At 41.4% G+C, this 14,444-nt stretch overlaps 1 protein-coding gene across 1 annotated transcript in view; it reads left to right on the forward strand.

Moving 5' to 3' along the window:
* LOC138106423 (succinate dehydrogenase assembly factor 3, mitochondrial-like) overlaps positions 1-7,536 on the forward strand; it is a 32,672-nt gene extending 25,136 nt beyond the window's left edge. The window contains exon 2 of the mRNA XM_069006997.1: positions 6,761-7,536. Coding sequence (XP_068863098.1) covers positions 6,761-6,964 — 204 coding nt within the window. The 3' untranslated portion in view covers positions 6,965-7,536. The remainder of the gene's footprint in view (positions 1-6,760) is intronic.
* Positions 7,537-14,444: the final 6,908 nt, after the last annotated feature.

The following is a 14,444-nucleotide window of genomic DNA, read 5'->3' on the forward strand; positions in this document are numbered from 1 at the left end:
GATTCAAATGTCACAGGAGAAAGTTGTTTTTTCACCTTCTATCAAGACTTGCAGTAGGAGCTGGACATCTTTATTCCTTGGAGGTCCTCTGCTGTGCTGGCTACCTCAGTGAAAGTCTTGATTCTTCATTCTGTTGCCTTTTCCCCAGCAATTACTATTTTAATTATTGACATAAGAAACTCTTCTAATGCTCTCATATGATGTTAGGACATCATTCAAATACCATTTGATGGGTATTTTCAAAAGCAGGGGGAAGGCTTACTCAGAACCCTTTGTAGTATATTGATTTTTCTTTTCAGGTGTTAATGGTGTGACCTTTACAAAACTAAAGGTAATTTGAAATTTAAATTTTGAAATCGATAATATGTTGCTCAGGATGTGTGACTTTACATAGCTGTTTATTCACATAGGTTAATTAATTTGGCAGTAATTGTATTTTATGCAATTTTTAAAATGTTTAGGGCTATTTTAAGTGGTCTTATCTGGTAAAATATAGATTGTTATGGGTTAATGTGTATGAGTGCATGAAAATATTCGCTGTAGTGGTTTATTAAGCTGAGCTTAAATGTGGTATAATTTTCCTGGGTTTATTACCGCATTTCTAACTATACTTGCAGCTTCAGGTAAAATGTATGAAGATACTCTGAAATTTCATGGGGTGTAGTGCCCATTTAAAAATCACTTCTGTAATAACGTATCTTTTTCTGATTATCGGTTTAACATCAAAACAGTTTTGCAGTAAAAAATATAGTAAATAATTTGCAGAATTCTGTCTGAATGAGTATGAAATAATTAATTCAACATATCTCTGCACAGTAATAAGAACAGGTTGCTCCTTGCTGTGCTGTTCATTCACAGCTGTTTCTTCATGCTGCCACCCTTAGCAGCATGTGTTTGATTTTGCTCTAAGTAGCAGCAGAAACACTTGAAATGCTGCAATTTGAAATTAACTTCCAGGGAGCAATGAGGGTGGCCTGTCAGGCCATGCTATTTTTTTTTTTATGTCACCCTGAGAAAAATAAATTTAAAGTAATCCGATAGCATTTTTCTAGTGCCTGACTGTGCCCTGTTTGTTTAATACATCTCAAGAGTAGCGTTTTTTGATCTTGCCACAGTAATGTTTTTTATCAGTGCTGTCATTAATTTGGCTGCAAGTGGAGATAGTCTTTTTGGAATGGATCAATACTTCAGCTTTATACTTCAACTGCATAAAGGAGATAAAAATTTTAGACCTTTTTTAGAGAGAAAATCTGACTAGAAAGTGAATTGTGCAGGTAGTACTGTGAACAGACATATCTTTCTGAGATTTTTGGAGCAATTTTCTAAAATGTAGCATTGTACATGTTTAGGAGGATGCCAGAGAAAAAAATTGTGATTGCTGTTCTTTCCAGTGAAAATGAGAAAATGGGCTCTTAACCCATTTAATTTTATGATTAAATCATAAATGTCTGTCAGCACTTTGTGTTAGCATATAATGTGTGTCAGTGTGGACTAGACCTGGTAGGAGTCTATATATCTGGCAGGCAGGGAGTGGGGCTTTTGGTTGTGTGATTTTTGCTTTTATTTTTCTATTTAATCCTTTCTCAACTTGGAAAACAAGAAGGCTGATGCTCTTTCTGTAATGTGTGTAGAGAAATGGCTGAGTGAACAGGGACATGTATACATGCACAATCCAAGCTATGTTAGTGAACTGTCCTTGACTAGGGAAAAAAGAGAGGAGCAATGCTGATGTGGCAAGCCGACAGGATGTTGGGGAGGGGGATGCTGACCATAGAAAGAGAAAGACTTATGTTAGTTAGTCGTGTGCATATTAATCTGTAACCAATTGCTTGCTATTAAAGGCCGTGTGAACAGTAGCTGTAACCCAATAGTGCAGAGCTTGCATATGCGTGCTTGGGGAATTAGGGTATAACTATGGGTCTGACAAGAGAATAAATGGAGTTCCATCATATCTCTATGAGAAGCGTGGTTCATCCCGGCAGATCTCTGGCAATTATGTGTGATATTTTAAACCTCAAATGTTACCCATCCCCTTGTCCTTTTAATGAATTTTTGCATTCTGTGAGAGCAGAGGAGAACTTTGTATTTGCTTCACTTAGTGAATTTAAACAAAAAACCCATAAGGTTATTGATTATAGCAAACACTCACCTATTTTTTGTATAAATCATTTAGAGGTTCAAGGATTCAATCATACCATAGGATTTTAAGAGAGCCTGATGCTTGGGTTCAGCATGCATGCTGTAGATGCCAGTGATCTGAGGCAGAACCATCACCTGTGAGGAGTACATCAGACCTTTCAGGTGAGGGATCTGTCTCTGCACTGGTGATAGGGAGAGTTTGGGGTGTCTCTGCGGTTGCACACACTGATGGCAGTGCAGTGACGTGACCAGTCTGTGCCTTGGGACTGCTACCTTGGGCCTCCTTTAAGATGAGGAGGGTGTCTGTGATACGGATGGACAGCAGGCTGGCATTTAATACAGAATAAAGCAGCCATCTTTTGATGGTAAATGGTCAGGAGAGGTTGTTGTGGCTCGAACTTGATTCTGATCCGCTGTTTCTGATGGCAGTCACATACAAGGGGGAAAAACTTTTACCATTCAGCTGGTGGTTTGGGTTTTGCTTGCTTTTTTCATGTAAAAGCTCAGGAAGTGTACAGCTGGTGCAGGTAGAAGATCATTGCAGTAAGAGCTACTTCCAAAGAAACAACCAACCAACCTAAAAATCTGCCAGGGAGGAGAGCTCCTGTGTCCCTCTGCCATCCTTGTGTATGTTTGGCCTGGCTCTGTGAGGGTGCAGGAGTACTTGGTACCAGAGCTCATGCCTGCAGCAATAGCTGCAGGCTGCTCCCAGGTGGTTGTTATTAGCAGTGGGGAGGACTTTTCTCCTGCTGTGGAACCTACACTGTTAGGACATTGCATGGAGGGGTTTTTGGGGTTTGTATGTTCAGTCAGTCTCTTGATAAGATGTGAAGAGTTTTGCATTGCTTGCTTTCAGTGTTGTTTCTGAATTATATGCTGTGAATGTTGTTGTTTGGTATAATGAGAGTGGTCTGGGGTTTGTTGGTTTGGTTTTGGGTTTTTTTTTATGTGGGTTTGTTAGGTGTTTGGGGTTTGTTTGTTTGTTTGTTTGCTGGTGTTTTGTTTTGGTTTTTTTGTTTTGTTTTTTGTTCCCTGGTCCAGAGCCAGTACTGACTGGATTGTTCTGTGCAGAAGTGTGAAAATAGAATAAAATAGAATTAGGTGGAATAATTGATGTGTCACTGTCAATGTGTTACTGGTTTGCTAATAGCTTCAGAGATCACATTTGTCCATCTGCCTTGATAAGAAATTCTGTAAATCACAAAGTTGAAGAATTAACCCATTATAATTTTTTATCATCATTACCATTTGATTGTTCAATCATTGGGAAAAAAACTATTTAGTTCCTTTTAAACCCTACGCCAACTCTACCATGAGGTAATACCACTGAGGTATAGGTTTACCACGGGAATTAACTGAGGTGTCACTCTTCCTGAATGCCTATTTAGTGTAAAAGCGGGAGAGGTGATGTTGGGAAGAACCTTGAAGAATCAGTTTGGTTCAGAGTCTGGTTTGTTTGCCCCAGTTTGTTTTAGCTGTTTTTTTTAAATAGCCATGAATTAAGGCAACAGGGCTGGAAAGATCCTGCTGACTTCAGTGAGGCTTCACATGGTCCATTAACAATGTAATGTATTTATGTTAGCAAATGGTGTCATTTTGAAATTTTATCACGGGCTCATCTTTCTTTCTTCTAGCCCACTTCTCTGGAATTATTAGACATACAGCTGAAGTAGTGGCTTTAGTTACTCTGCTAGTAATCAGATTAACAGTTCACTATGCAACTAAAAAAAGGGGTTTTTTAGCTGAAAATTGGGAATTAATGCTTATATCTCATTGCTGTAATGCTGTGCTTTTGAATACCCCTGATATTTAATCCTTCCTTAAAAAAAGGTTACCAGGGAACAGTCATCATTTTTATTATTCAGAAAATAGGTTTTTTAAGTTCCGTTTCTTACATTGTATTCAGACTTGTGCTTCAAACTTAAAGGTACTTTAAAGGATACCATATTGAAGTAGAAGAGAAGCCTGTATTTTTTCGAATTAAAAATTAACTTTTGAAATTAATTTCTTAATTGTGGAGTTTGTTTTTAAGTACCTCTTAAGAAAAATATAAGTTTAGGCTCCCTTCCAACCTGGTGTTTAAACATGTACTTAACTTTTAAACATCCGAGTAGGTTGACTGACTTTGCTAAGTACACACACCGAGGCCTTTGAATTCACTCACTACAGCTTTTTGAGAGCTGCTGCAGTGGGGCTGGTGCTGGGCAAAGGGAGCTGGGGAGTGTGCAGGGACCTTGGGCACAGCAGTGTCAAGGGTAGCACTGCCAGCAGAATTAATTTTGCAGAGCCGCCCTCCTTGCAGAACCTTGAGTGTTGTAATTTAGAGAAGTCATAATGGTCAAAGATTGCTCCAAAGTGGTGAGAAAGCAATTTTCCATCTATGCCCTCATTACCAGTGTGACCCATTGGCCACTTGCATTTCTGCCCTTGAGAAAGTTTTGCTTTCCTTGTGGTGCTCAGCCTGGTATTGCTGTAATACGCACTGACTGTGTCCCGTGTCCACCGACATAAATGCTGTTATCTAAGTAAATGTGGGCCAAATGATTTCTGTTACAACAGGATTGTAAGTAAGTCTGAACAAACTTAAACGGTGTGGGAAGGGGGTTATCCTTTTCTTCTTTTCCTTTGGGAATGAGTATGTGAAGTAGGTATATGTCCTTTAAGCCCCTTCTTACTCTCCTCTAATTTTTAGTTTTGTTAACTAATTTCTTCCAAAAAATTGGAAGAATGACAAAAGTCTCACAGTTACTGAATTTCTACTGCCCTTGGAACAGTCCAGGATGGATGCAAATGACCTTACCAGTTCTGAGAAAAGCAGAGAGTGCTTAGGCAGAAAGGCTTCAGGGCATGTGTCTGTAGCAGGTTGGGTTTCTAACTGGGCAGAAACACCAATTTAGTGTAGTGGTTTGGTCTAAGATACTTATTACTGTTTATCTTCTGTGAGATAAGAATTAGGAGAAACGCAAAGCAGACACCAAACTTGAAAGAATGTAAAGAAGTTTATTAACGGAGCTAAGAGAAGAAAAAAAAAATTATACCATACCTTCAGAACTCTCCTCCTCCCCCCACCTTCCTCCCTTCTCCCACTGACAATGTAAAAAGAAAACCCTTAAGATGTTCAGTCTGTTTACCACTTCCATAATAACCTTGTTCAGTCGATTTAGGGAGTCTCTCTTGCTCATGCTATGAACACATTATCACAACGAGACAGCCACCCACTTTCAAATAACTTTGTTCAGTCCATTTAGGAAGAGGAGTCTCTCTGCTTGCATGTGAGTCCCTGAGTCCCTTCCCCCAACTTGCAGCTTTTCCCACAACTGCTTTCGAGGGTCCACTCTTGAAGGTTTTTGGGTTACAATTTTAAGGTTGAGCCATTCAGAAACAAAAGTTCTCTTCACCCATCTCTGGGAGCACTTCATCTCTGAGAACAGAGGCCCTTCTCCTTCCCTGGGAGCAAAGGGTCTTCCTCATCTTCATCTTTAGGACTGTCTCTGGGAGCATCTCTAGGAACTGAGGTTTTGTCCTTTCCCATTTGGAGCAAAAGTCCTCATCTGGTCCATCTCTCCCTGTTTAAACTTCTCATGAAATTACAGCTGCGTCAGCATCTGCCTATCTCAGCACAGGTGCTTTTGCTGACGAGTTGAACACTCCACCCCCCCATATCTTCATGAAATTACAACGGGATACTCTGACATATCATAGCTTCACAACAGAATTTCAGCTTTAAGCATCTCCTCTTTCTCTTCCCTCAGGTTTTCAGCTCTTCACAGCAATAAAAGGGTTAATTTCACCTGGGCCTTGCAGCTGGAATGTGGCTTATCGAAGTGGAGGGGGGGGAGGAGCCGAGCCGCTCCGGCTGCCCACAGCAGGGCTGGGGGGGGGTTCCATGGGTGGAACAGGGCCCATCAGCTCCAGGATGGCCATGTCCCGGCCCAGCCTGGCCTAAGCAGGGCCTGGCTGGGCCCGCTGGCCCCCACATGGGGCCCGCAGCCACCTGTGCCAGCGCCGGAAACGAGAGAGAGAGTCTGCCTTGGGGTTTACTATTCTTAAGTGTGGATCACAGAGGCAGTCACAACTTTAAGTGGCTTAAAGAATTGTCCATATTCAAACTGGCCAGCTGATAGGTTCTATCAGGTCCCAGAGGAAGCTGTAAGCACCCCTTAGCAAGGACATCCCTTCCGGGACTATGCTTGCTAACCTATGACAGTGTCTAATTGTAGAATGCTTTTTCTAATAAATTTTTCAAGAATAATACTTTTTTGGATATATCAGTTTACAAAGTGTATCCTATTGATATCCTGCTAGATAGGAGAGATTATTTTAATAAATATATTAGATCTATAATTAAATTTTGTTTTGTTTTCAGTAGTAGTATAGGATAGGACATTAATCTGTACATATATGCATTTTAAACTAGCTACATAAAATTGACTGTAGAATTGCTTTAATAATGTTTCTTTCTTATAAAAAGTGTAATTTGTTTTAGTCCTTTGTTATTGATTATTAGACTATTGTGGGAGATTGTGTAGGAGTATGTTATTACAGTAAAATGCTATTAAAAAAAGTTGACCTGAATCTTGCATTTGTCAGTTTTGTGACCTTTATATTTCTTTCTCATTAGAACTATGCAGCACTGATCCAGCAACAAATTAATGAGGACAAACAAAATGTGAGAGAAAAGGCTGTATATGGAATTCAGCTCACAGAAGAAAAACTTAATGACTTCCGTGATGAACAGATTGGGCAGCTGAAGGAACTGATGGACGAGGCTACCAAACCTAATAAAAAAATCACAATTTCTAAAGACTCGGAATATAAAACCTAAAGGATTAAAAAAATTATTTTAATGCATATGGAAGCATTTTGAAACTGCATTTTCCAGTTGTACTTGAATGTGGTTTCACTGAGATAATGGATGCAGCTATGCTATAGCTTGTCTGAAATGGATATGTTTGGCTTTCTGTGCAAGAATAAATGAAAAAATGGAATAATCACAACACTTTTATGTTAATTGCATTATTTTTGTTTTATCTTTTTTTTTCCTCCTAATGGGTGCTGAAGGCTGAAAGAATTTGGGAGAAGTAAATTGACATTTTTAAAATAGAAAGTTGTTAGTTTTGGGGTTTCTTGTTTTGTAATCTTGGCACCTAAAGAGCAAAACATCTTTCTATTTGTCTGTCATCATCTTCCTTAATGGAAAAGATGCAATTAGCATTTATTTTCTGGGCTAAGGATTCATTAGACAAAGGAATGGTACTAGAGTGGGTTTGTTTTCATGGAAAGAAATGAGCAGTATTAGAAAAATATACTGTTGGTGAAATTGGAACTTGGTTTTCTTCTTGAGCTTTATTGTGAAATGGACTTTAAAATAAAATATGTAGCTCATTATTAAATGAACCTTGAATCACTATCTTATGCAGAAAATTCTGCTTTTTTTTTCCAAGCTAGATTCAGATTATTGTTAGTATCTAAAATTGTTAAAAACCTTTCGCGAATGGGTTGTGCTGTAGTTTGAATTCAAAGGTTCTTAAAAAACTTGGTATCCCATATTATCCAATATTTTGTATAGACCAGAATTTTTAAATGACTCAGTCACAGAAATTATCCTGTTGATAATACTGTATGACAAACATTCGTAATTTGTTTCTAATAGGCTAAGTCTTCAGTAAGACAATGTGTGCCTATTGTAACATACACTGTTGGGACTGAAAGGGGGTTTACCTTTCTGTGCAAAAGACAGCTTTCATTTCATCTTCCAAACCTAGTTTTATATTATTAGTTTTGTTCTATTTCTGGACCTTTCCCTGTCTGTTTCCCACAGCATGTTCAAGACAACAAAATTTCTTGCTCTTGGGGAATAACAGCTTTGACAAGGAAGCACACTTCCATCTGTCTCGATTTGTAACAACATGCTGTTTGCCAAAGCTGCGCTCCTGGATCTAACAGAGTGGGGAGCAGTTTGGGGAGCAGCCTCTTTCTTTCTCCTTTACCTCTCTTCCCAATTCTTCAATGGGCTTGTAGGCTGCATGTTGCTCATTTCTATTAAAAGTTGCCTTGCAGGATTGCTGTGTGAGGAACATGAGGTTGCTTTGCTGCGTTTTCCTCTGGCACCCACAGCCTTTGTTGTGTGTGCAGTAGGAACATCCTGTAGCTTCAAGCACGCAATGCAAACAGGATGGAAGGGCAGAGATGACATCCAGACTGCAGAGCTGTTCACAGGTCCTGATTCTTGGTGCTTCATGGGCATGGTTGGAGAGAACAGCAGTTCCCTCCTGGCCTGCTCCATACCGAGGATGCCCCAGCATCAAAGTGGGAAGCAAATGTCACGTGCATTGTGTTGATTTGACACGGGCTGGTTTTTGGAAGTGGGAGAGGGCCACAGAGGTGGCTTCTGTGAGAAGCTGCTAGAAGCTTCCACTGTGTCCAGCAGAGCCAATCTCTGATGGCTCTGAAGGTGGACATGCTGCTGGCCCAGTGAGAGAGGTTGGTTGTTGGGGTCTCCAATCCCCGCTGTAGCAGTTGGTAACGCCTCTGTGATGACATATTTAAGAAGAAAATGAAAACAGTGCGTGCGCAGTTTTTCCAGGGGTGGTGAGACGCGGCTGCTGGGGCATCCCAGCGTGGCCTGTGATGAGCCTTGCCTGCCTGGCCACCCCTAGCCAGCTGTGCCGCAGCAGAAGGGCAGGGGTGGCAATGATGGCTTCTCCCTCCCAGTTCCCCGCATGAAGAGAGGCATTAAATAGTGCCAGCACCGCGGTGGCCCCCAATGCCCACGCGGTGGCGGCGGGGGCCGTGTGGCTGACAGCGGAAACATGGCGAGCCATTCCCTGACACGGAACCTAGACAACATCAACCTCTCCTCCCTGGGAGATGCTGCAAAAATCTTTGAATTAGTGGAATTGTTGGCAGTAGTACCTCTGGGCAGCAGTTTTTTTCTAGATAGAGGAGGAGGAAGTGAGGACGTATAAGAGAGAGCAACATGGCAGCACCAAGGTCAGTGGAGAAGGAAGGGGAGGAGGTGCTCTAAGCATCGGAGCCGAGATTCCTCTGCAAGCTGTGGTGAGGGCTGTGGTGAAACAAACTGTCCCCCTGTGGAGTCCATGGGGGATGCAGAGATCCACTCTCAGCCCGTGAGAAAAGTGCTCATGCCGGAGTGAGTGGATGCCACAGAAAGCTATAATCCAGTGGGAGACCCAAAGAGACAGAAGGCCCCTGCTTCCAGAGACAGAGGGCCCTTGCTTCCAAACTAGAGCAGCCTATCTCTAAAAGACTGTACCCCGTGGACAGCTGACCCATGCCACAACAGTTCTAGGAAGACTCTTCGCCTGTGGGAGGGAACCCACAGCATAGCAGAAGAAAAACTGTCCCTGAGTGAACTGAAAAAGATCTCAGATGACGAACTGACCAAACCCCCACGCCCTGTCTACCTGCGCTGTCAGTGGGAAGGAGGGAGGGGCTGGGGGGGAAAAAAGGTGTTTTAAAGGCTTACTTTACTTCTCATTATCCTCCTCTGACTCTGTTAATTATAAATTTATTTTATACCTTTAAATTTAAACCTGTTTTGTCCTTAGAGTGTTTCTCCCAATCCTCATCTCAACTCATGAGCCCTTTGTTAATTTTTTCCCCTCTCCTCTGCTGAAATCAAGAGAGGGTGAGCAAATGGCTCTCACGGGTGCCTGGCATTTGGCCAGTATTAAACCAAGGCAGCATACAGGAAGCTTGAAAATTGTCTCTGATACTGCCATTCACACATTCCCATTTGTTCTTTTTACAGTTTACAGTCTGTAAAAATGTAATCCAACTCTGGAGTTTAGGGCATGAGGATTTATTCCGTTGCACTTCCATCAGATGTAATCAGTAATTCCATCACTAAATATATTTGGCTTTTATACCAAAAGTAATTTTTGGGTTTTGACAAAGTTTGTTTCCAGTCCTTGATTGGTAGTAGACCTGTGCCTGCTTTCCAGTCAATATCCAAGTTGCTTAAAATTTATTTCAAGTACAGCAATTTAAAGCACTGTTACTGTTATCAACACCTTTAATGAAAGTTGTTAGTTCAGTGAAACTAGTTAAAATACTTGTTTTGCATCTGTCTACTCATGGGTGCACCTAGATTTTTAGAGCCTAAATTAATTAATAATGAAAAATTGCTTTTTGGTATGAAAAACTTAAGCTTATAATGAGACCTAAAGGGAGTTGGAGGTGAGGGTAATCATCTTTACATCCACAGCCCCTTTTCTAATAAATCAAACAATTTTTTTCTTTCATTCCTAACGGTAGTTTGTATTTTGTACAATATTTGTGTTCTTGTTTGAAACAATTCTCACAAAAGCCAAAATCCCATTACAGGAATGAAGCATCTTTTAAGAGTCCTGGCTTTAAGACAAGCCAGTGCTGGTAGTAAGGTGTGCTGTGATCTGAGCAGGGCTTGTGCTAGTGTTGGGCCCCACAGAAGCTTCATGTTGCCAGCAATGCATTAATAAAATTCTTTGATTTACAAGTGTGGTTAATGACAGTTAAGTTGAGGAAAACAATGGGCTTCTCATCTTGGCCACAGAAAGATGGACTGGCACAAATGCTGTTTCTTTAATATTTGGGGTTTTTTAAGGTACAGGATACTTCTGTGGGTAACTTTACACTTGGTTTGAAGGACAATGAACAGAGAAAAGCACCCGTCAAATACTTCGAAACTTCAAGTAGTGTGCCATTTCAAATGGCAAGAGTTGCCTAGAAAAGAAAGATGCTACTCACCTTATAATGAAAAATAGTTCTGATCCCTTTAGAAAAGAGTACAAAGTTTTGACTTGTGTTCTCTGTGTTGGATGGATTGCTATTATACAACTCACCACTGAAAAGCTTTTACCACCTTTAAAAGACTTCTCTCCATCCAGCTTATCCATTAAGAAAGATCCATTATATTTTGTTGATCTCTTCTAGAGCTAGAAAAGAGTGATACAGTTCATTGGTTGGCTTGGCTGAGCCTTACCTGTGGTAGCCTTTTATGTGATTGCCTGGCAGCTGGTAGGATTGGAGGGAGCTGAAGTTTTAAGTGGCTGGAAAAGCTGCAAGCTGAAGTCTTATCAACAAGTAAAGAATTTTCAGAAATTTCTTTCATTAAAAACTACTGGTTTTGATAAGCAAAGTTATACATCTTTAAAAGAACAAATAAAATGTCATTCTTCCAGTGTTTTATTATGCCTATGATGTGGATTTACGTTTTTAACTGACTGCCTAGCAAGATCTGTTAGGACATATTTCTTCCTTAAAAATAAATTAATATTGAAGGTAGGATTTATGAAGTTTTATTCCTTAGCTATTTGGACTTTAATATTTTTGAGTTATTAGTGGACATTCTATTTCTTCCTCTTGGATATGTATTTGTGGGATGCTGACTATTCACTGATGAGTCAGTGGCCAAATTTTCATTGGCTTCTAGGTAAGAACATTGGACAATTGGTGAAGGAAACATGCCTTTCCCTGCCTGTTATAAACTATTTTAATTTCTACATTCTATAGCTAAACTAATAGCAGAGGGAAGGCTGAATGTCTTAGCAGACTGATTTAACCAAGTGGGACCATGGAGGGTCTGTGTATCTTTGATGTAGGGTGAAAGCTGAATCACTGTAAAAAACAGCTCATGTTCTAGGGCAGAAGTTTCTATGTGCTATCCTGCTTAATTGTTGATTTTCAGACCTCGTGGAGAGTTTCAGGGTAGATCCTTCCTGTTGGATGATATAGCTGCAGGAGGGTATAGATACAGCAGCACAGGTCTTAGGGGGCTTGTTTGATTAACAGGACTGCCTGACCCACTTCTTACTGCTCTGTGTCCTGGTGCTGGACCAGGCTTGGTGTGCTTGCCTCACAGTGAAGAATGATTGTACTAGTTTGAAAACAAAACAGCAGGAGATTCCAAGTCAGAACTACAAATTAATAGCAAAGTTAAAGGCAGTATTACAGAAACACTGGCTTTAGCTGAGAGAGTCAGAGTATGACCTCATACCCTGCCAGTCAGGGTGGTGGTAGCAGTCTGATTAAATGGTGACTGCAGTCCTGTTGGAGTGATGGATGTGGTTTTGTCGAAGCAGTGGTCCTGTAGAAAGATCTCATCTTTCTCTTGAGGTCCCGTAGTGCTCTTTTCTCTGGATATCCAGTGGTAGTGCCCCTGTGGTGTTCCAAACCTCAGATTATATCCAGGTAGGAATGTTGGGTTCCTCCCACTGGGCGGGGCATCTCACAATGGATGATGTAATTTTATGAGTCATTCTGCAAGACCTTGATGGCCCATTAGCAAAGATATCCCCAGAGGATGTTATCAGGGCTAACTCGTGGAGAAGATAAAGAATACTACCCCACCTATTTTAACAGCTTATGAAGATGGTGATAGAATACATACTTTTGGTTGCATCTTACATTGTAACCTAAAGACGATGGTGTACAGAGAGGTCTTCCCCACTGAGCCACATCAGGCAGTTGGCTGTGAAGACTGGTGCAAATTAAGTGGTGTTTGAAGTGATAATGATATAAATGATCTATTCTTGTTCATGGAGGTTATGCATCTGCTGCAAAACCACTGGCTTTGATAGGAACATTTTCAGCAGTTTCAGTGGCCACAGCTCTGCTCTGGGAACAGCCTTGACAATGCTGAGTCCTTCCAGCTTTTCCAGTGGTCTGTCTCCCCTGGCACAGTTTCATGCCAATCCGTTAGGTCCTCTCACTGGTCACCAGAAAGACTGGCCAGCAGAGCACCAGTCATGCTGTTGGTTGCTGATTTCATGTGGGGGAACTTAGCTCAGACTGTGAGAGAGGGGGAATCAACACCTCCATGAATGACTCAGATGCCTAATGATATGTGACAGACACGTTCCTGTGGTGTGGACAGGAGCGTGGCACACACAGCTGCATATCTGCAGCCCCTGCCTGCTGCTCACTGGCAGCCCCTGCCCAGGAGGCTGGCAGCCAGGGAAGAAAAGATTTAGGAAGAACCGGCTTTACTAAAAAATAAGTCTTGTAAGCATCTCTTGTTGCTTTAAGGTGCTTTCCTCTGGAGAGCCACTGCTGAGCACTGATCCATCACACAGAACACCAAAGCCACAGACAAGGTCTTGGTGCCAGACACTGACTCAGACTGTGGGGTCCAGTCTTCCTGAGGCTCAAAATTCCCCAGTTGTCTTGGAAAATTCAGTTTTTCCACTGCAGGTCATGGATGTCTCTCAGCTCCCCTGTGCTCAGGAGTGCAGCATTGCCTGCATGCCTCGTGCACCCTGCATAGCTGTGGCAGGTTCATGGCAGTAACCTGGGACAATTACTTTGGTTTTGGTGCGAATATAGCAGTGCAGCCCCTTATTTTCTAGGGATTTAGTACAGTGTTGCCTTCCTGATCCCACAGTGGTGGAATGGTCAGAGGAAGACTGGCACTGCTTAGTGTTAACATTTTCCCTTCTCCATTGCTTTCTTTGCCATAGGCAGTTTGTGTCACAGCAGTGTGCTTTACTGCATACAAGTCCTACAGAGATAAATCCAGTACTTCCTACCTAGCCTTCCCAAGCCCCTGCCTCATACCCCAGAGCTCAGGAAAGCTTTTGGGCCTAATTTGGCCCATGCTACTCACCCCAGTAGCCTGCTTTCAAAACTGCAATGAACAAGTAAGCTAGGAAATATTTTAACCTCTTGCCCCTCTCCCAAGCCTCAGGTGAGAGTACAGGATTGGAATTGTAAAACCGAGGAAGGGAAACATTTTTCATTGTTGCTATAGAGACTGGAGTTTATGCGGCAATGACTTGTTCTGTTTTCTATCTCCTTGATCTTAGGCCAAAAAGAAAAAAGTAAAAGGAACATGCAAATATCACTGACAAAACCTCTGGGACATGAGATTACAACTTGAATGACCTCTCAGCAGTATTGCAAAGAAAAACAAAGATGACAGGAATAGGGAATAAAGTTTTTGTGTGTCAAGACCGTCTCTTTCTGTAGAGAAGGAACTAGCAGGAAGTTAGAAAAGGAACTAGGGCCACAGTGAACATAAGAGCAACCTCTGGTTGCAGATTCTTTGGAGGATTTGGTGTTCCCTGTTGTAGCGGGTTCAGTTTGTAAACTGGGCAGAAACACCAATTAAGTGTAATGGTTTAGTTCAAAATATCTATTACTTACTTATTTATTTCTGTGAGATAAGAATTAGGAGAAAGGAAAGCAGGGACAAAACTTAAACAGTTGCAGTATAAAATAAGAGTTTTATTACTAACAGAATTAAAAGTAAGAAGAAATAACAAGAAATTAAAGCAAACCCCCTCTCCCCCCCCCCCCCCCCA

This window comes from Aphelocoma coerulescens, chromosome 2, assembly GCF_041296385.1.
Source record: "Aphelocoma coerulescens isolate FSJ_1873_10779 chromosome 2, UR_Acoe_1.0, whole genome shotgun sequence".
NCBI classification, from domain to species: Eukaryota; Metazoa; Chordata; class Aves; order Passeriformes; family Corvidae; genus Aphelocoma; species Aphelocoma coerulescens.